This window comes from Physella acuta, unplaced genomic scaffold, assembly GCF_028476545.2.
Source record: "Physella acuta isolate Inbredline_101_S28 unplaced genomic scaffold, ASM2847654v3 ptg000386l, whole genome shotgun sequence".
Lineage (NCBI taxonomy): Eukaryota > Metazoa > Mollusca > Gastropoda > Physidae > Physella > Physella acuta.
This window is the reverse complement of record NW_026731905.1, coordinates 804,124-824,173: the sequence shown is the minus strand read 5'-3', so window position 1 is coordinate 824,173 and position 20,050 is coordinate 804,124. Positions and strand designations below refer to the sequence as shown.

The window sequence follows — 20,050 nt, the reverse complement described above, 5'->3', positions numbered from 1 at the left end:
GTTAGAGCTAAAAAAAAAGTATTTTAAGAACATAATGAAGATTCCGACAAGGAAGGGGGGTGGTGACAAACTTTACAGAGCAAAAAAGTGAATGGTGACACCATGTGGTGCCGCATCTGGTGACACCCGGCCTAGCGACGCCACAGTTGTACTGTAATAAATCTTACTCTTAGCTTAAAACATTTTTGAACACCATTATATTGACGTGCAATATCTGCTCAAGTGTGACGTAACGGGGCTCGGCATAGTCTGTGTAGCTCTATCATTCGTGGTGATAACAATACGTCGGCCATTTCCAGTTCCGACCTATTACTATCCCGAGCCCGAACCCCTCCCCCCCCCCCCCCCAAGAGATGCATGGAAGACGCTCTGCCCACCTGTAAGATATCCTTAGCATACCCATGTACTGTCTTCCTGTTCAGTCTTTGCAATTTTCTCTAAAGCGACCTGCGCTTCAACAAGTCTTCCTTTGACAGCAAGCCACCTGATACTCTCTGGGAAATAGCTGCCGATTGAGCTCAATGAATACCTTATTCATTATTACATTTATTTTCAAGTTAAATTCCTGCTTCATTACATCATAAAAGTATTATCAAGAAAATAATGAAAATCTGCAAATAATATGCTTCAACAAAGTCTTTCTACAACCGTTTAAAGTGAATAATACACTTGATATATCACTTTCAATTGCTAAGTGTTTCGGGATCCGAACTCAAACCAGTGTTTCTTTCAGACTTTTTTCTCCTGGGGGAGGGGGAGAACTTGATATTTTCGGGGGGGGGGGGGCGGACTAAGTTTTCCTGAGGGGGAGGGGGCGGAGAGTGGTAAAAGTATGTTTTTTATATTTTTATATAAATTCCATTTTGTTCGGGGGTGGGGGGGGGGGCGGTAGACTTTCTTCGCCCCCCCCCCCCCCCCCCCACCCGGAGAGATGCCTGGAACAAATACTGATTGGACACACGAAAATCGATGTCGCTAAGGCTTAGCGTAATGTGACTATTTCTCAAGGCGATTGTAGGAAAAAAAAGTCACATGAAAAAAAAACAGGAAAAAAAAACACAGAAAAAAAGTCACAGGAAAAAAGACACAGGAAAAAAGTCACAAATATATATTTGCATGGAATTTGTTAATACATCTGTGTATTAAATATTCAGAGTGCAAATTAACTTAGAATTAACTAAATGTAATGTAATGTGTGTAGATTGTATGCGCATGGTAATTTTTATAATTCATCTAAAAATATTTTGTATGAAGTTTGTAGATTGTAATTATGTTAAACATAGTATTAATAACATTTAATAGAATGTTCCAGCCTCCTTGGTTTTCATCATGTTTTGTTTTAAATATTAACATTCAATTACCTTGAAATGGTAAGTTATTCTGACTTGCTGCCCTCAACTCATCGCAACAATAGTTATGGTTAGTTCAACCACCTTTACTGCCCACATTTATCACGCTCATTACATAACAAAACTTAGGATCAAAACTGAAAGCCGACAAGGTTCAAAGGCTGACATTGACACAAAACGTCAACAACACACAATATGTTAGGACAAGGCCGACTGAGGAGAAGCCCAGTGTTTCTTCCATCTTCCAGACTTTTTTCTCCGGGGGGGGGGGGGGGGGGGGACACTAGAAATTTTCGGGGGCGGTAGACTTTCTTCGGGGGGGGGGGGGCGGACACTGTTAAAAGTATATATTTTATATATAAATTATATCAATTTTATTTCGAAGAGATGCCCGGAAGAAACTCTGGAGAAGCCGACCAGAGAATAGCCTGCGGCAAAACATATGCAAAACACAATGATGTGCTTAAATTTATTTTATAATTAACTTTTCTACCGCGTATTTAACTAAATACGTAACAAAAGATGAGATTGTAGTGTAAATTATGTTAGAGTATTTTTACTTAATGCTTTTAACGTCTATAAAAAGGTATGCTTTAAAAAAAAATAACCAACAACAATAAACATACAAAATTTAACTATTCTAAACAAATAAATCAAAATATTTCTGAAAAGATTTTTGTGACTTTTTTTTATGTGACTTTATTTCTGTGACTTTTTTCCGAATAAATTTTTCCATTGTGACTTTTTTCTGTGACTTTTTTTCCTAGCAAAAACTGAGTGACTTTTTTCTGTGTTTTTTTTTTTTTTCCTGTGACTTTTTTTTCCGTTCACCTCTCAAGGCTGCATCTCGCATTACTTACCTACAACAGACCTACTTTAGCTAAATTTTCTGCCGAAATGTAGGCCTGTGTGTCGAAAGCTTGATGATATGTATTTTATAACTGTATAAGTATAAATATATCTCTAAGAACAGTATAACGTAACAGCTGGTTGCACGCTCGGTGATATCATTTCATTATTTATATATTGCACGGTCGACTGGTCCCCTGTATTATTTGTATTACTCCCCTTTGCCTCACCTGTTCTAGGTAACACACCAGTGACCTAATTTAACGCCGTGGGACAGTCTCGTTAGCCTAACGGAAGTGTCCCCCGAGTTGTTGATATGCGTTACGATCACCATTTCCGCATCGATTTCGTTTAGTTAAATTCACATTATTTGTATCTTTTCTTTAATTGTATGTTAAAAGTGGGACGATTGATAGACTCTACATGTTTTTAAGTGCTTATTCGACCTGACCCAAGTTGGCAACAAAAAAACAAAATGACAAACATTGGTAAAACAGCTCATGTTTCCTTACCTTTGTTTTTGATTCTTCTACTTGGAGTTCATCATTGTGAGTAAAATGTAAAAACTTGAATAGATCTACTTCTTAGTATTTAATTTTAAAATTTATTATTTTTACAAATGAGTTGTGGGCCAATCTTAAATTATTAATGACAACGCTCTTTTTTCTAGAATCTATTTGAATTCTACCTACAAGTAAGATTAGTATTAGTAATTTACTAATTTTAATTTAGGCTATAACTATATACTATACTATGGTGTGGTTAGGGTTACAAAGCTGAAGAGTGAATAAATAATAAACAGAGGCTAATATTCTCATTAGGTAGAGATGTAATATTATACTAATGTGATATTGATATTATATGTATTATATTTTTTAATAATAGTGAATAAAACTAATAGCCTAGAATCTATTCTATACTATTACTAATTTATAAATTTGCTAATACTTATACTACTTCTTATAGACTTATAGTTTATAGTACTTATTACTTATTAGGCCTATAGTATATAGTGAGTCCCACTCCATAGCTTGCAAGTTAAAGGTTTATCTCATTTACAAGATAAACTTGATGTATTTAATTTTGTAAAAATATCACCACACATGGATGACTATCAGGGACTTAATGACAAAACACATGCTAGCCTTGACCAAACTGTCACTATATTGTTTTCTAGAATTAACAAAATTATATTTTTTGAAGACTCGACACACAAAAACATTAGTCACTCAAGATTTGCCTCAGCTGTCTTGACTTGGCAAAAATAATTCAACCTTAAAAAATATCTCCACAGGTGTTGCCCCCAACTGTTTCTATTGTAGTTCAAAAGACAATGATAAATGTGGTGATTATTTTCGGATTGCTATGAGTGATAAACTACATGTGACTTACTGTGACGTTGGTAGCTGCATTAAACGTCGAGGTGTAGATGATAGTAAGTACTATGCAAAAACTAAATGTATGAAATAAATATACACAGAAACTCACTAGTTACCCTGGCCAATAAATTATAACGAGCTATTTTAAAATTAAGTTTCCATAACTAGTTTTTCAGGCCATCCTACCCATGGTATTATCAATGCATACTCATATGTGTGTGTATATATATATATGTGTGTATATATATACATATATATACATATGTATGTACGTATATGTACATATATATATACATATGTATGTACGTATATGTACATATATGCACATATGTATGTACATATATGCACATATATACATATGTATGTACATATATTTACATATGTATGTACGTATATGTACATATATATATATACATATGTATGTACGTATATGTACATATATGCACATATGTACATATGTATGTACATATATGCACATATATGCACATATGTATGTATGTATATGCACATGTATGCACATATGTATGTACGTATATGCAAATATGTATGTACATATATGCACATATATGCAAATATGTATGTACGTAGATGCAAATATATGCACATATGTATGTATGTATATGCACATATATGCACATATGTATGTACATATATGCACATATATGCACATATGTATGTACGTAGATGCACATATATGCACATATGTATGTACGTAGATGCACATATATGCACGTATATGCACATATATATGTACCTATATGCACATAAATGCACATATGTATGTACATATATGCACATATGTATGTACGTATATGCACATGTATGCACATATGTATGTACGTATATGCACATATATGCACATATGTATGTGCGTATATGCACATATGTATGTACATATATGCACATATATGCACATATATGCATGTATATGCACGTATATGTCTGTATATGCACATATACATACGTATATGCGCATAGATGTATGTATACGTGCATATATGCGCATATATGTACATGTACGTGTATATATGTGTATATATATGTGTATATATATGTGTATATATATGTGTATATATGTTTATATATGTGTATATATATTTATATATACAAACACAGAATTCAAACACGGATAGTCATTTCTGGCTTGAACGGGTTTTGAAAGAGAAATGTTGTTTTTTTCAATTTAAACTAATTACAACATGCCATGTGTGTGAGTGAATTAGTCTGTTTTGAATTTATTATTTTTTTTTTAGATTTAGAACTAGTTTATTCAATTTTTATGCTATAATTAAATTCTGCCTACCCTCTAGACTTTTGCCTGTCAAAAGAATATAAAGCGTGAAAGCTTTGTATGTGTAATGGTTTCTTGTGTTATGTTTATTTTTATGTTTTTTTTTGTATTTATATTATTTGTTTTAAATATATTTCCTTTTTATGCTATGTCAATCTTTAGTATGTATTTTTTTAAAAATAATACTTAAGAGAAGTAATTGCTTTTTAATTTGTTTAGTATAAATATATTAAAAAGAGCTTATGAGCACCTCTATTTAACCATTTAAAAAAGGGAAATAAGTCATGGAAGTGTTTTGAACGTTTGCCTATCTTTCACACTACAGCTCAGGCATACATATTTTTTTACGCAACAGCATCACTTATGTACTGTATAACATCACTACTGTAGTGGATCTGTCTGTTATTTACAAAAGCTTTTACCGTCCAGTAAAAAATGCAAGAAAATTATTATTTTTAACTATAAAAAATGTATTATGGTCAGCTATGGGCCCCTAAATGGCGTGGCCCCCCCCCCCCCCCCCCCGCATTGCGGGTCTGGTGGCACTGTAGTTCCGCCCTTGCCTGATCTTTGATTTCTGGAATTGAAATTAAAACTTCAAGAGAAAAAAATTTCCCCAACAAAAATGGAGTAGATTCATCTTTTTGCCTCTATGGAGCTACTTATATTAAACAATGTATTGGCCTACTTTTACTTTCTGTTATTCAGATAACTCAGTGAGACGAGTTGAAATAACCAGAAGTTGTGTTGCATACAGACAAGAAGGCTGCCGCAAGGAAACGTACAACGGCATAGACACAATCAGTTGTACATGCAATAGTGAATTCTGCAACAGCTCCACAAGGGCACACTCCCAGATGTTTTTGCTGTTCTTCAGTTTCATATGTTTCATTTTGTTACGTGGATCATACATTTTTTAAAACTATGTTTTGGTTATTGTTAACTAATTCTATTTATTATTTAGAAAATTTGTAAATAAGAATTTTGAAATGTTTAATTTGCACATGTGTTGTTTAGGCAAAACATTTCTAAGTAGAAATAACTCTGTAAACAAAAACATTACCAATTATTTTTACCTAAAACTAGTAAAAGAAATTGATAAGCACACATACACGTTTTATATTATTATGATTGAAATTTTTTTACAAGATTCTTTAGTTCATCTTTACACTATTTTTCATCAACTAAATCGAGTTTTATTTTTTTAATTATTTCAAATTAATCTTACTATTGATAAATAGTTTTATTTTTATTACTGACAAAGTACCTAATTCACAAAATAAACACTGAGAAAGTAGTTCACAAGGGCTATTTAACTTCTTTTTTGCTTTAAAGAGGGACTCAAAATGAATACTTAAGCATTAAATCAGATAGTCAAAATGGAGTAATAACCATTGTTTGGTTTAATTTTTTCACAAAATGTGACTTAAGTACTTTTTTTTAGCACTAGGCTCTTTTTTTTTATTTGTAGTTTTAATTTTATTTAAATTAAGTCGGAGGGGAAAAAAATGGCCAAGTTCCATAAAAGTATTTAAGTTATTGAAGATAACTGATGATGGTGCAATAAAAAATATAATGGCTCAATTGGACTGAGCTGTATACTGCTGATTGAAGAAACCACACAAAAAATGTGTAGCCTTTTTAATAACATAACAAAGTGAACATACCTGTTTATTAAACATGCTTTTTTTGTCAATGTGTAATAAATATATACAGATAAACTGGATGTAAATAACAATGTACAATTGTAAGAACATTCATATTTGAATAAACAAAATGTAACCTGCTATACATACATAAAGATGTCCAGTAAAACAAATCATTTAAAGTTTTCATATGATGATCTCACAACAATTTGCTATGATTCCATCAATACTAAATAAATGTAATTTGTACATATTTTTTATACAACTTTATCTCATTTGTTTATGTTAATAACATAATAAAACAACTAAGATGCTATATACAAGTGACTGGTTATCACAATTTTTTAAGCTTGAAAAACGTCTACATTAATGTGTAATGTACATTTTACTTCACATGTGGAATGAGAATGAAAAAGACTTAACTGGCTAAAATCAGATTTTAACAAAAATGGAAATAATCCATTGGGTTTTTTTACTTTAAAAAAATCCTGATTCATACATTTTATTACTGTTCTTGTTCAGTAGAAATATGTAAGTAGAAATATATATTTTAGAATTTTGATCAAACTGAAAATATTCATTATTATGATTCAAAATTATTTTGCTTCCCTACTTAACTGTCCCTGTTTAACCAAATTATTTAGCCAAGTGGATGAAATCAGTTATTGCCTTCAGAAAAAAAAAATACTTCATTGGAGGTAATGACCAACTATAAACTATTCAGTCATGGATAATAATTATTACAAGATGAGGCCAAACAATCAACTTATAAAATTTAACCTTAACTTTTTGATTACATCAAGCTTGTTGACTTTGGCTAACACAATGACCATCCCTAAATCATGATCCCTCTTCACGCACTTATTGCATAGCTTTTTTTTCTTCATTTTTTTTTTCCCCTTCAATTATTTGAAAAAAGTGTACATGAAAAAGTTGTGTCCTTTCAATTCAAGAAACTGAGATCTCAGTATTCATTACCTCAAGGTAGCTAAAATAACATTTAGCAATAAACAACCTTCATTACTTATAAAACAATATTTACAAAAACTGCAAGGGGCTTATAGATCTCGGCTAAAATATAATTAACTAAATTCAACATCTGCATTACAAATCTTCAAACACTTCCATGCTTGCCAACTGAAGGGTGCGCTTTATCACAGTTAAGCTCAGACAACTTGAATCATATTTCAGTAAAAAATATTTGCAATAATGCAAGATTATAGAATTCTATGACAGCTTAAATCATTTGCCTATGAAAGCAAATTAAGCTAATAAAACAGCGATAAATATTCTGCAATAACAAAACAGGTGCCATGTTAACCAGTAAATAACAGCTTAAATTATCCCATTAAGTTTTCACAGATAACTATACAGACTTTGAAATCCAGAAAAGGTAAAAGATCTAATAGCACCAATTGCAAAATAAATAAATAAACCAAAGTTGGTTCATCAATCTTATAATTGTGACAATAAAGAGTCTGTTTTCTAATCATGTATAACCAATGTTTTATCAACTGTCTCCAGACCCATCCTGTTTAATATGATCCCCGAGGCTACCAACAGCGGAGGCTGTCACCTCGATATTGTTAGCTGCAGCTGTTGGATTTATCATGGCTGATGGTACAGCCAAGCTGACGATGGGGAGGCTGGGGAGGGAGTGGGTGGCAACACTGGAGGTTACGAGCAGCTTGCCCACAGTTTGTAGCATGTTGACGTTGCCAGCTGAGACAGGGACCTGGGTCATGTTGGCCAGCTTCATGCCAGGTGGGGGAGTTATGATACGCGCATACACTGGTTGGCCCTTTCCTTTGGGTGACCCTCGTCCTGAAGTTTTACTTCCAGCTTGAACAACCTAAAAAATGAGGGGATGGAAAAGGTTAGGGCTAGATTTGTCTAGTACCGCAGTAACTGGGACTATATATAATGAAGCTAACAACTGTACGGTATACTGTAAGTGGGGGAAAGATCGTTCATTTTTATTAAGGTTAAATTTTTAACATTTCATTAAGAAATACATAAATCTTTATTTATTTATATAATATGAATTGTTTAAAAATGTATATATATATCTACTACAAACAAGTATAATAATCAAATGTCATACATTTTGAACCATCTAATTTTGTAAAAGACCTAGATTTATAAAACCAAAAACCAAAATAATACAAAAATAATTTTTTTGAAACCCAAAATATCAAGTGTAGAATGGACCAGGCACATACCTGTGCTGCTGTTAAACCAGATGCAGAAGACATAACTCCCTGCTGTAAAGCAGGTTGGGATATAAGTATAGTAGCTTGACCTGGCTTTAAGCTACCTTGTGAAAGAACTGTCCTCATCATCTGCATTAAAAAAAATTTAAACTGCTACTAATTTTAAAGTTCATGGATTATATGAGTCACTTGCAAATTTTGTGAAAAGAATTTAACATTTTTTTAATTTAAAAAATTAATTAAATACCTGAAGATTCTGAGCACCTTTTACTCCAGGTGCATTACTCACAATTATTGGACCTGCAAAACAAATTATTAAAATAAATGTGTGCAAAAGACACAGTTGTAGCATCATTTTTTTTCTGTGTTAAGCATTAAAAATATTCATCAGCTTACCTGAAGAAGATTGAGTTGTACAAACACCTGGGGCATGATGTAAAATAAACTGTGTGGGGACTAGACCTGTTTGATTTGTGGGAATAATTTTTGTCTGAGAGTTTGCTGGGCCTGCTGAAATGGTAAGAAGTAGTTAACACAGTAGAGATAATAGCTATATTAGCTGAATAAATTCTTAGTGAGGGAGTAGAATGAGTTGTCTTACCTGATCTAAGAGTTAGGTTTCCTGGTGCAAGCTGTGTCACTACAAGGCCAGCTTGAGTGGGGTTTAGGATCTTGGCTTGAGTAGAGTTAGGCCCCTTGGCAGCTGCTGTAAAAACAGCAGTCTGAGACGCTGTGGGAAGTCCTGGGGTGATGGTGGCTGTGGTGATACCAGGGCTTGAAACTGAAGATGGTGATGATGGAACTGGTGATGGGCTACCAACAGCTGGGTTTAAAACATACAGTTTTAAATAGTAAGTAGCGATCAATATTTTACAAATGTATTGGGTAACTCCGGCTAGAAACAAAGTTAATTTGGCAGTGAAATTAATTTATTCTTACCAACAACAGTGGCAGTCTTCCCTGAAGCAGATGACACAGTAGGGATGAGATTGATGGTAGATAGAGGACCTTGTGGTGTTCGGATTAAGCCTATGTGTTGACCACCTTTACCAGAAAGCTGGACTAATCCTTTGGCTTGAGCAAAAGGCTTTCCCCCTATGTGTATAGGTTTCCCACCTATCACAGACTGAACAAGGCTACCACCTACAAAAGACATGAAATAAATTATTTAGATTCTAAGCCATTTAAACTCTACATACATGGGTACTTTGCCAGCAATTCAATCAATACTAAGCTAATCAGGCTCTTAATCTTATACTGAACTTAATCACAATTTTCATTTTAATCCTAACATAGAGATATTGCAAAAAAAAATTCAAAACTTAAGTCTTTTCTTCCGTGCATTTTATAGCCTGAACACTCAAACATTCTTTTGTTATATGTAACCTGTAAAAATTATCCTTCCTTTTTGACAAACAACCCTGGCATTTTAAATCATGCCTTTTGACATATAACCCGTAAATTCACAATAATGTCTCTGTGACATACAACCCATAAATTAAATATTCAATTCTGATACATAAATAAAATGGTAATAAATCATTCAATAATGATATATAAATATACATTTATAATTATTCCTGTGTGACTTATTACACATAGATTTGACAATCCGTAAGAAAGCCCTTTTTTTTTGTACATATCCTAGAATGAAAAAAATAGACATACTCTGAAGTCTGATTGCTTGAGGTACACCCCTACTGATCCCTGCATTGCCAGCAGCTGCATGGTGCATGATTTGTGCCATAACAGTGCCCTCTGCACCAGGCGTGGCAGGTACAGAGGTCAAGGCCACCAGTTTACTGCCTGCCGCTGCGGTGGCAGACGTGAGATTCGCTATACCATCCTGTGATAGTATTAATGAAGCCTGCTTCATCCCTGCAGTGGGCTTTGACGAGGATATTGCTGCCTGGTTTTTAGTCACCACTACATTTGGTGGAGGGGTCTGCCTAGCAGTCATTGTGAACGTCTGCTTCTGATTGGCGGGGGTTAATTTACCCACAGCATTGGAGTTAGCAGCTGCCACTGTCTGACCAACAGCTGCGACTAGCGCAGCATTCTGTTTGAGTACGCTCTGTGATGCAGACTGCTGCTGATGCTGCTTCAGCAACTGCTGGTTCTGCAGCATGCTGATTGTCGGCACAGCTAAAGGCTTAGCATGATTTGCCGCTGACTGTGAAGCATTCATGGTAGTCACGAGACTGAAAGTTGTTGCTGTCACAGCGGGCGAGGAGCCAGGTTTTTGCAGCTTGCCTGCTGTGATCCCAGCCGGGCTTAAGCCAGGTGCATATAAAAGTTGAGCAGCCAAAGACGAATTAACACTTAACCCCACAGAAGTCACTGTTAGAACAGACGTGGTAACGTTAGTTGTTGAAGCCACAGGTGTCGTGAGACCTTGGCCACTGGTCAGCTGTTTAATAGTCTGTAGCTGACCAACTGTCGCTGACGATTTGGCCAAAGCAGCTCTGGCGGCTTGTATCTGAGCTATGGTGTGGTTGACTGTGTTGGCTGATGCTGTATTGTTTGTGACAGGACGGACACCTGCGGCCGTGGGCTTCCCAGCTTTGCCAAGAAGAGATGTTGTTTCTGGTGCTGGCTTGGGAGATGGTGTAGAATTAGGAAGTGTGGAGAGGGTGAAGTTTTGTTTTGCTGGTGGAGTTGCATTTGCTGCTGGCTGAGTGACTGGAGCAGCTGGTGTTGTAGAATCTTTAGCCTGTGGGACAAAAACAGAAAAGTATTTCAGTTTTAAATTCATCACCTCTAATCAATAATGCCTAAAAATACACTAGAAATAGATTTTTTTAACTGAAAGAGATGCAAAAATCTACTGACTGCTTTAGGAGCTTTAGGTCGTGACAATGTTTTCTTAGCTTTGACAGCTGCTGCTTGGGCTTGGTGAATTCTCTCTGAAATATTAATGATTCAAAAGGTTACATTAGTTATAAAGGGATGACTCTAAGAACAGGAAAAACATTTCAGTTAACCCTCTTACCAAACTCATCTTCTGTTCTGTTTCGATGCAAATATATCCACAATTTCCGAGTCACATCATACTTCACACATGGGTCTTTCTCAGAGTGAAGTCTGTCAAGGGCTCCACTAACAACAGCATTAATCTGCACATTTGAAATGTTAATATGAATGTCAAAATAGGATTGTAAAACAAACTAATAACCTTGCAAGAACTCTAAAAATGTTGAATGATCTTGAGACAACCCTATTACAATTCAGTTTTTGCTTTCAATGTTAAGATTATATTAGTAAAAAAAAACATTTTTAAATAATTTATCCTGTTCAGTACCTGTGTTTCTGTGACACCTGGAGCAAGAAACTGGGAATCTTTTAACAGTTCACAGATATCTCCTCTAGTACCTTCACCATTAGGGAGTCTTGCAGCAGCATCTCGAACTGTTATTTGTATTTATAAAACAAAACGTTTACATTTAAAAACTACTAATACAATAAAAACAACTAATAATGTTCACAAAATTACTTTAAACTATACCAAAACATACTACAAAACTAATACTAATCTTTTATGACAGTAACGGGGAGATTTATTAAAATTAGAGCTATGGATACTTTACAATGAATTAAAAACATCTAATTAGCTACATTTCCAGCAGTTTGTGACTAGAAAGTATTTCTACAGGAATGTAAAATCTCACCTAGCGTCAGGATGGTGACAAATGGTGGACGATCAGAAACTAAAAGGTTGTGTTCTCTGGCCTTATTTGTGCCACTGTCCTTGTCATAAACTCCTTTGACTGGCCCCACAACAGAGTCGTAGCCATGCATCATAAAAGTAAAAGCCTTGTGTGGTGCAGCAAATCTTCGTCGCTCCTGTTCCCTGAACAGAGCTTTTTCATTATTGGAGGTGGGCCTAACAATAAAATTGGTTTTGCTGGGGATTGAAAAATTGAACATTTAAACAGCTAATTTAATATGATTGAATCAACTTGTTGGGTTGTTTGTTTTTGTTTTGTTATTCTTGAATGAAATGGTAAAAGAGTGGAACAATTGTGAGTATGTCAACAAAGACATTTGTAAGCCTCTCTGATTTGCCTAATCCTAAGGTTTTGTTAAAAACTTGAACTATTCTATAGGTCTTTCTTTTGTAATGCAGAATTATTTTTAATTTTAGAAATGAATTAGTTCTAATTTTAAAAATTAGCATATTGAGTTATTTATGAGCAATAACTGAATTATGTGCTATCACAAAAAAAAATAATGCATAGTTACGCTTTGGGTGGAGGCGGTGATCCTTGTGTAGCATCAAGACCATCTACAGTGACATCATCTTTATGCTGCAACCAATATCGGAATAAGGAAGTCAGCTCTGGATCTGAGTCTCTGCCAACACCAATCCATTTCCATTGCTGAGCTCTCTCCTTATAATCCACAAATGGTATGAAATTTTCAACTTTTAAACCTGAAAACAAGATTTTTATTGGTCCAGTTTTTTCGGTAAAATTAAGTTACTAAATGTACCAAAAAAAAACAAAATATATTTATATATATCAGAAACAAATTTCGGCATACCTAGTTCATTTCCAGAAAGAAATTTAAGTGCAGAAACGACTAAATCCACCCAGCTCTTCTGCAATGCTAACCACGGATTAGATATTTCATCATTAAGGTCAAGCCATTCTCGAACACGATCCTCTATCTGTAATGATATGTTTTAAGTATGTAGCACAGAAAAAAAATTATACATAATGTAATATGGACATAAGTGCAAAATTTTATAAGAAATACCTTGGGAGTTGATCCTTTTCCATCAATAAATTCAGACAATATATCCCGTAACAGACAAAAGAAGTTAGTAGCAGGACCAAATACTGCCCTTGAAGGTCTAAATTTTAAAATGGGTTAATTTAAACAAGGAAAAATTGTTATCTACATCAAGAGGCAATTTTTAATTTTTAAAAGTAATAAACTAATGTTTTAAAAAATCTATCATTAATTAAAATAAATGAAAATAGATATGAGTTGACTGACACTTTTAAATAAACTTACTCTTCTGATTCTTCATCAACGCCGAGAAAGCTTGACCCCTGGTCCAGCCCAGAATTCACCAGGAGGGAAGGAATGATAGCATCCTCTTCTTCAGGACCAGGCAAGTCTTTCACCTTTGCTTTAGTTTTCTTTTCTTTAGATTTCATCTTTATACGCTTTTTCATTGTGGCTGGATTACCACTACTTGTGTTTTCACCAATAAGAAACTGTGAATCTAAAATACAAAATAATTTTTTTTAGCTTGTTATAGGATAAGCTGGTTTTATGGTAGATTTTTTCAAAATATATATTGTAAACAACAAGACTTAAGTAAGATAATGTGTTTAATTTACCTGAGTTAACTTTGGCATTCTTTTTATTAGCTTGGCACCTTGTTAGAATATCTTGCAGTGTAATATTGCTTGTATTAAGTTCAGGTAAGTCCTGAAATTATAAAATAATAGATGTGTAAAAATACTTAAAATATAGTAAATATAAAGCAAACATTTAAATGCTTTCTGCTTAGTTAAGCAGATAGAAGTAACTTTCTTTTATTATAAATATAAATGTATATTCAGTTGAATGTAATTCACCTCGAAAAATAAATATCTAAGAATTTAACAGAGAGAAGATGTACTACTTACAGGATCAAGCAATTTTTTCTTCTTGTGAAGCTTAAGCATTAATTTGTAGCTCTCTTCAGTCACCTCAACTGGACTAATAGGACGGGGTCTCTTGTTATTGGAGGTGCTATGTAGAGGACTGTTAGCAACCACATGATTTGATGAATTAAAATCTCCATTTACTACTGGGGGTTTGCTGGAGAATGTTGATACCACACTAGGTAGGGTGGGTTCCGGCGAAGGGATGGGACCTAAGGATTTGAATAGTTGACGTCTACTTCTCTGAACAGGACCTTTCAAAAATTCAATTTTTTATTGGAGTAAAACATGAAGAGACAGCAGTTTATTTGGGGGAATTAAATAATGTATGCTGACTCAAATAATACTTATTTAACACGGACGTTAAATAGACACTTACTTGAAGTTTCATCATCTTCTTCTGATGATGTATCTGGGACACCACATTCATCACGCACTTCCTTTAAAATTCTACAGAAAAAAAATTAAATATACACTATACTTATCTTCACACTGGAAGAGATCTTTCGAAATAACTAGCTGGTGAAAATTTTACAACCTCAACTTCAGATAAGGATTAAAAAATATGCACTTTTAAGTAGCTTCTTAAGAAGAATGTTCAGTGCTGAAAAGATTTAACATCTTTTGATTCTCTAAAATGGTTGATCTAACAGGACTTTACTAAGTTAAACAGAAAATTTACGATGAACAGACCTAATAGTTTTCTTTTTCACTACTTGCTCCATCTGGGATGCTTTCTTTTTAGGTGGGGGTCGATACTGGAATCTGATTGGCTCTCCAGGAGCTAATGTTGATGCATGTTCAAACAGAGCCTAAATGATTTAAATAAATATTAAATTGAGTGTCTCAATCATTCATAAAATAGGACTTTTTACAAAGATGAATCATTCAATATTAATACCCCATTGATTAAAATATAGCTGTTTTTTATTATAAAATTTGTTAGAGCTATTTACTTGTCTAGACAGGAGTAAATGTTTAAGAAGATCTGATAGATGGCGCTGCTGCCTCATTTTATAATCACGATGACGAAATTGACGAGTTTGTTTTCTGTATCTAGCTATTTCAGGGTGCAAATATCCTTCTGAAAAATTAAGAAATCTAAAAATTACTTTCACTTTTTAATCAAGCTGTATAATAATCTTAATAAAATATATTCATCAAATACCAAAGAAGAGCCATTACACTGTAGAACATTTTTTGTGTACAAACCTTTTAACTTCTTTTGTAACTCTTCCACCGGATTCCCAAATTTGAAATTTTCTCCATTGAATAGCCTCCTACAAGAAAATTGATGGTAAGTGTAAGATAATACAATACATTTTTTTCAAATTATTTTATTTTATTATCTTCTTCTTGCCATTCAGTTAAATATCAACAACATCACGCATTTTTATAGTAACAAAACCTTTCTTACAACATAATGGAACATATGTGACCTTATCCTAAACAATATAATTTTTAAATATATCAATATGAACAAAATGATCATCTACCTTAAGGTTTCATGTTTTTCTTCCGTATCATTGACAGGAAAGTTAGGCAATAATGTCTGAAAAAGGAAGAAAAAACAAATGATATGATACATAAACTACTAAGCAGGTTTAAAGGGAAAACTACTAGTATGTAAGAGGCAGTTACCTCAAGTCTTGCCTTCTGGCTATCACTTAAAACTGTGTCCCATGTCTCCAGCGACAACACTGATGTAAATATATTTTTCTAAAACAAAATGAACAAAATGTAATGAATATTCTGAAACTAACAAAGTAACTAAACTCATTATTCAAACTGACTAAAATTTATATGTGCATTACACATTTACCAAGCAATAAATGTAAGCTTCATGTAAGCTAACAAATCCTCTCAGGACAAATAAACATTATACTTTTATACAACTTGCAATTAACATGTATATAAGTTGTGATTTACGGCTTGAATGACAAAGATATAATTTCAAAATCTCACCTTTTCTAGAAACAGCTCTGGCAAATGTAAAGTTTCTTTACCAACTTGACACTGTTCTGTTCTTTCATCTGGACCAGGTATCAAGCTAGACCAGACATCATTGTCACTGTCCATTTCCTCACTCATTTCTTGATCTGTGTCCTCCATTTTTAGTTAAACTGTGTAGTACAAATAGTAGTAAACCAATTATCAAAAAGGCTATTGACTTACTGAGAAACTAGGGGGTCGGCATGGTCGAGTCAGTAAAGACAACTCCAAAATCAAACAATTGCTCATTTGCTGCCTTGTAGTTTGTCCTTGGTTGGACAAAGGCTATGGAAGCAAATCCAAAAAGAAAAGCAGGCCAAAGTCGGAGTCAATGGCCTCAATGGTGCATAACCAGTTGACATGTATACTTAATTGTGGTGGAGGGGTTCTCTTCCAGCACTAAAATTAAGAAGAAAAATTAAGAAGACTGAGAAACTGATTCTATCCTCAATAACAAGAGCTATTGGAGTCAGATGAAAAACACATAAGTCACCATTCATAATTCTAGTAGACGTAAGTGAAATGTGGAATAGGACACATCTGTTAGAACAAAAGCTGCTGGAATATGGTTATATGTCTAGGTTATTATGATTTTTACTTAATATTTGGTTCTGTTAAAGGCAGCAAATAGGTAGGATTGCTGAGAAAGGGATGAATAATTTTTTTTTTAAATCATGTGCCATTTAAACAGACATGATAGTTAAAACTTGATGTGTTATATGTCATTTTGTACAAATTTAATTAATTTTTAGTTATTAATATTTTAGGCAATTAAACAATATTTGATTATCTTTAACATTTTATAGTTGTTACTCAAGTTTAAGTGGCTATCTTATCTTCAAGAATCTAGCCTATTCACAAAATGGATATTCTTCCAGAAATGAAAATGCTGCGTGATGATGGTTTTTTATCATTTAAAATAATATTTAAGGCATCTATTTAATACATTTATTTAATACATTTACCACCCGATATACATATTGGCTTGTGGGTTTTGGAAAATCTGAACAGTCAGTAGTCTTCTATACAAATTTCTGGTAACCAACAAACCAATTGAGGTTAGTGTAAAAAATAAAAATTTCAAACGTACACTATAACAAACAATCGCAGATAAAACTAAAAAAATAAGTTAAAATCATAACGTACTATAGTCAATACAATAGATATATGAGTAATAGTGTGTAGTAGGACCAGAGATGAAAGCATAAAAACCATGGCAACATGATCTACATAAGTGATGGATTTCTACTAAAGCTTTATGAACTAAAATAAAAAAATAAACATAGATCTTTTATGTTCACAAGCCTTATTAAGATCTTTCTTTCATCTAAAATATACCCTTAAAAATTGAAAATCTATCAAATTTTATATGACCCTTATTTGTATAGATGCCAATCAAGAAAGTGAGATGACCAACATAGTATTTCATTTAAATTAATAGGAACTTTTCTACTGTTTTATTAATATGCAGAAATTACCTAAAGCCAGTTTAGTTACAATGCCATAAAGTACAAAATTAACAATATACAAAGGCAAATCTCGAGTCCCTAGTATCATAACATAATGGGAGTTTTCTGATCATATTTTTAACATACCCATGGTCAAAAGTGATATCACTAATTATTTGCATGTCTCCTCTCACTGAATTTATAATAAATGCTTAGCTAGCCCTGTAAAAAAAATGAGAATACTTGAGCCATTAGGCTTAAAATAAAGGCCAGGCCTTAGCAGACTGTATCTAATTTCAACTAATTTAAAAAGAATAATATTAGGGTATTTAGTTTAAAAAAAAATATTTAAAAAAAAAACATTCTTGTAGAGCTCACCTTATGAAAACAAACAAAATTTTTCTTTCTAACCCAAATAGTTTTTAACACATAGCTAGTCAGCCAATTGATGGTATGAGTAAAACCTCATTAGGTCCTAGACCACACATTTATAGATAAAACTAAATTTTAAAAAGTTAGTTAATCATAACCTAATAAATGTGTTCAACCCAACAGATCTATTACATCATAAATGAAAAGCCTGCAAGAGGGCAGGGGTGAAAAGTATAACAACCAAGGTTGTGCAATCTACATTACTGACAAATTATTACAGCATAATTAAAGCAACAAAGACAAAAATAAATATTTTTAAGCTCACAAGATCTATCAAAATTGGATCATAATTTCACCTTAAAAATATCCTTCAAAAATTGAGATACCATAGTATTTTAAATCAACCTTATTTGTATATGGAGTGCTGATCAAGAGAGGGCCTAAAACCACAATGCAATGCTTTAAAAAATAAAATGAAACCATTTAACGTTTCAATGAATAGGTCAAAATGATCTTTCAAACTTATGTGTTTACCATCAATTAAAACCAAATAGGCCTATCTCTTGAGTGGTATCAAATTTTAATGTGAGTCTGAGGGTCGTGTTTTTAATGCCGATTCAGATATACGGGATAACCCTAAAATAATATGACTTTCCATTTAATTTTTCTGATGAAATTAAATTCTTGCTAGCTTAAAGTATAAGAGGCCTTGACTATAATACTATAATGACTTAGATTCTAGATCTAGCTTGATCTAAATATCTACTGGCTGAGCTACTAAGCTACTTAACTAAGTTTCAAAATCTAAGCTTGAAGTTGGCCTGCCTAGAAGACTCAGAAGTAGAAAGTTTAGCCCCCCCCCCCCCCCCTATTTAATTATTTATTTATTTTAAAAGAACAACAATGTTTGAAGAGTAGGTCACATTTTTTAAATTTCAGCTTAAGCAAATTTTATTATGATTATAGATTCCACTACACTTTCCCATTTAGAATCCAGTCTAGAAACTAGTCTACTCCCTCTAAAAAAATATTTTTTAATTTTGCTCAGTAACCAAGTTTCAGTGTCAACACGCAAAGAACGGTAATCAACCGATTCCTGTTAATAATATTGCTTTCATTATGTAAATCGATGTGAAGTGTACCATAATGAATAAGTTGCAATAATATAAGATTAATACCCTCACCAATTTTAGAGGTTATCATTAATTTTAAATGCAAAATATCCTTTCAAAACCTTCAAAAAAGCGGATACTGGACAGGAGAGAACCATGTTCCGGAAGTTAAAATTCTCGATAATAACTCTGCAGTTGCAGAGGCCGTATTCTAATTCGGCTCTTTTTGCCACTTCTGCCACTTTTGTGGCGGAAGTGAAAAAAGAGGGTTATAATATAATTATGTTTTAAGCAGCTACATTTTTCAACTGCTGAATCTATTGTAATTATATTTATTTATACTATTATTTATATTTATTATTATATTATTTATAACATCAACATTGTAATTGTATATCAGCATTTTCGAAAAATTCTAAACGATTTTATTTATTAAAATCCATTTGTGACCTTTAACAAGTAGGTCTAGGATTAAGCAAAACGGTTTGCGAATTAAATATTAATAATACAGTATTCGTCCACCACTCCATCCCATAATAATACTGATAATCTTTTAATACACCGGGAACCACAACTTTCTTGTTATAATATATGCAGTGTTTCTTTCAAGTATCTCTCCTGCTCTTGTAGGCATCCCCACGCTTTATTAAAAACAAGATCTTACAGTGATAAAATGGCTTTCAGATCATAGTTCAATCAAACATATTGTTCTGAATCTGTCCCGTTCATGTTAAAAGAT

The 20,050-nt window shown here is 33.2% G+C and overlaps 2 protein-coding genes across 2 annotated transcripts; one reads left to right on the top strand and one right to left on the bottom strand.

Moving 5' to 3' along the window:
• Nucleotides 1-2,451: 2,451 nt before the first annotated feature.
• Nucleotides 2,452-6,768, top strand: LOC131942069 (uncharacterized). Its single transcript, XM_059301778.1, has 3 exons — nucleotides 2,452-2,746; nucleotides 3,493-3,633; nucleotides 5,577-6,768. The coding sequence occupies exons 1-3, from the start codon at nucleotides 2,674-2,676 to the stop codon at nucleotides 5,786-5,788; spliced, it is 426 nt and encodes a 141-aa protein (XP_059157761.1). The 5' UTR covers nucleotides 2,452-2,673; the 3' UTR covers nucleotides 5,789-6,768.
• On the bottom strand, nucleotides 6,303-19,490 carry LOC131942070 (nuclear factor related to kappa-B-binding protein). Its single transcript, XM_059301779.1, has 25 exons — nucleotides 19,384-19,490; nucleotides 16,353-16,510; nucleotides 16,029-16,106; nucleotides 15,884-15,939; nucleotides 15,600-15,667; nucleotides 15,344-15,471; nucleotides 15,081-15,199; nucleotides 14,767-14,837; nucleotides 14,370-14,641; nucleotides 14,089-14,169; nucleotides 13,747-13,952; nucleotides 13,486-13,582; nucleotides 13,270-13,396; nucleotides 12,970-13,159; nucleotides 12,396-12,631; nucleotides 12,029-12,135; nucleotides 11,720-11,843; nucleotides 11,560-11,633; nucleotides 10,396-11,440; nucleotides 9,667-9,870; nucleotides 9,329-9,550; nucleotides 9,124-9,237; nucleotides 8,975-9,027; nucleotides 8,737-8,856; nucleotides 6,303-8,366 (listed from the first exon to the last, which is right to left on the bottom strand). The coding sequence occupies exons 2-25, from the start codon at nucleotides 16,497-16,499 to the stop codon at nucleotides 8,025-8,027; spliced, it is 4,281 nt and encodes a 1,426-aa protein (XP_059157762.1). The 5' UTR covers nucleotides 16,500-16,510; nucleotides 19,384-19,490; the 3' UTR covers nucleotides 6,303-8,024.
• Between the last annotated feature and the right edge of the window lie 560 nt (nucleotides 19,491-20,050).

What these genes read in the sequence shown, in the direction of transcription:
- LOC131942070 (XM_059301779.1), bottom strand. Translation starts at nt 16,499, where the DNA reads ATGGAGGACACAGATCAAGAAATGAGTGAGGAAATGGACAGTGACAAT. An exon ending in GTTACAAAAGAAGTTAAAAG is followed by an intron (nt 15,472 to 15,599) that starts GTTTGTACACAA and finishes TTAATTTTTCAG; the next exon opens with AAGGATATTTGCACCCTGAA. An exon ending in CAGGTGTCACAGAAACACAG is followed by an intron (nt 11,844 to 12,028) that starts GTACTGAACAGG and finishes TCAAATGTGCAG; the next exon opens with ATTAATGCTGTTGTTAGTGG.
- LOC131942069 (XM_059301778.1), top strand. Translation starts at nt 2,674, where the DNA reads ATGACAAACATTGGTAAAACAGCTCATGTTTCCTTACCTTTGTTTTTG. An exon ending in TCTACTTGGAGTTCATCATT is followed by an intron (nt 2,747 to 3,492) that starts GTGAGTAAAATG and finishes ATATCTCCACAG; the next exon opens with GTGTTGCCCCCAACTGTTTC. An exon ending in ACGTCGAGGTGTAGATGATA is followed by an intron (nt 3,634 to 5,576) that starts GTAAGTACTATG and finishes TCTGTTATTCAG; the next exon opens with ATAACTCAGTGAGACGAGTT.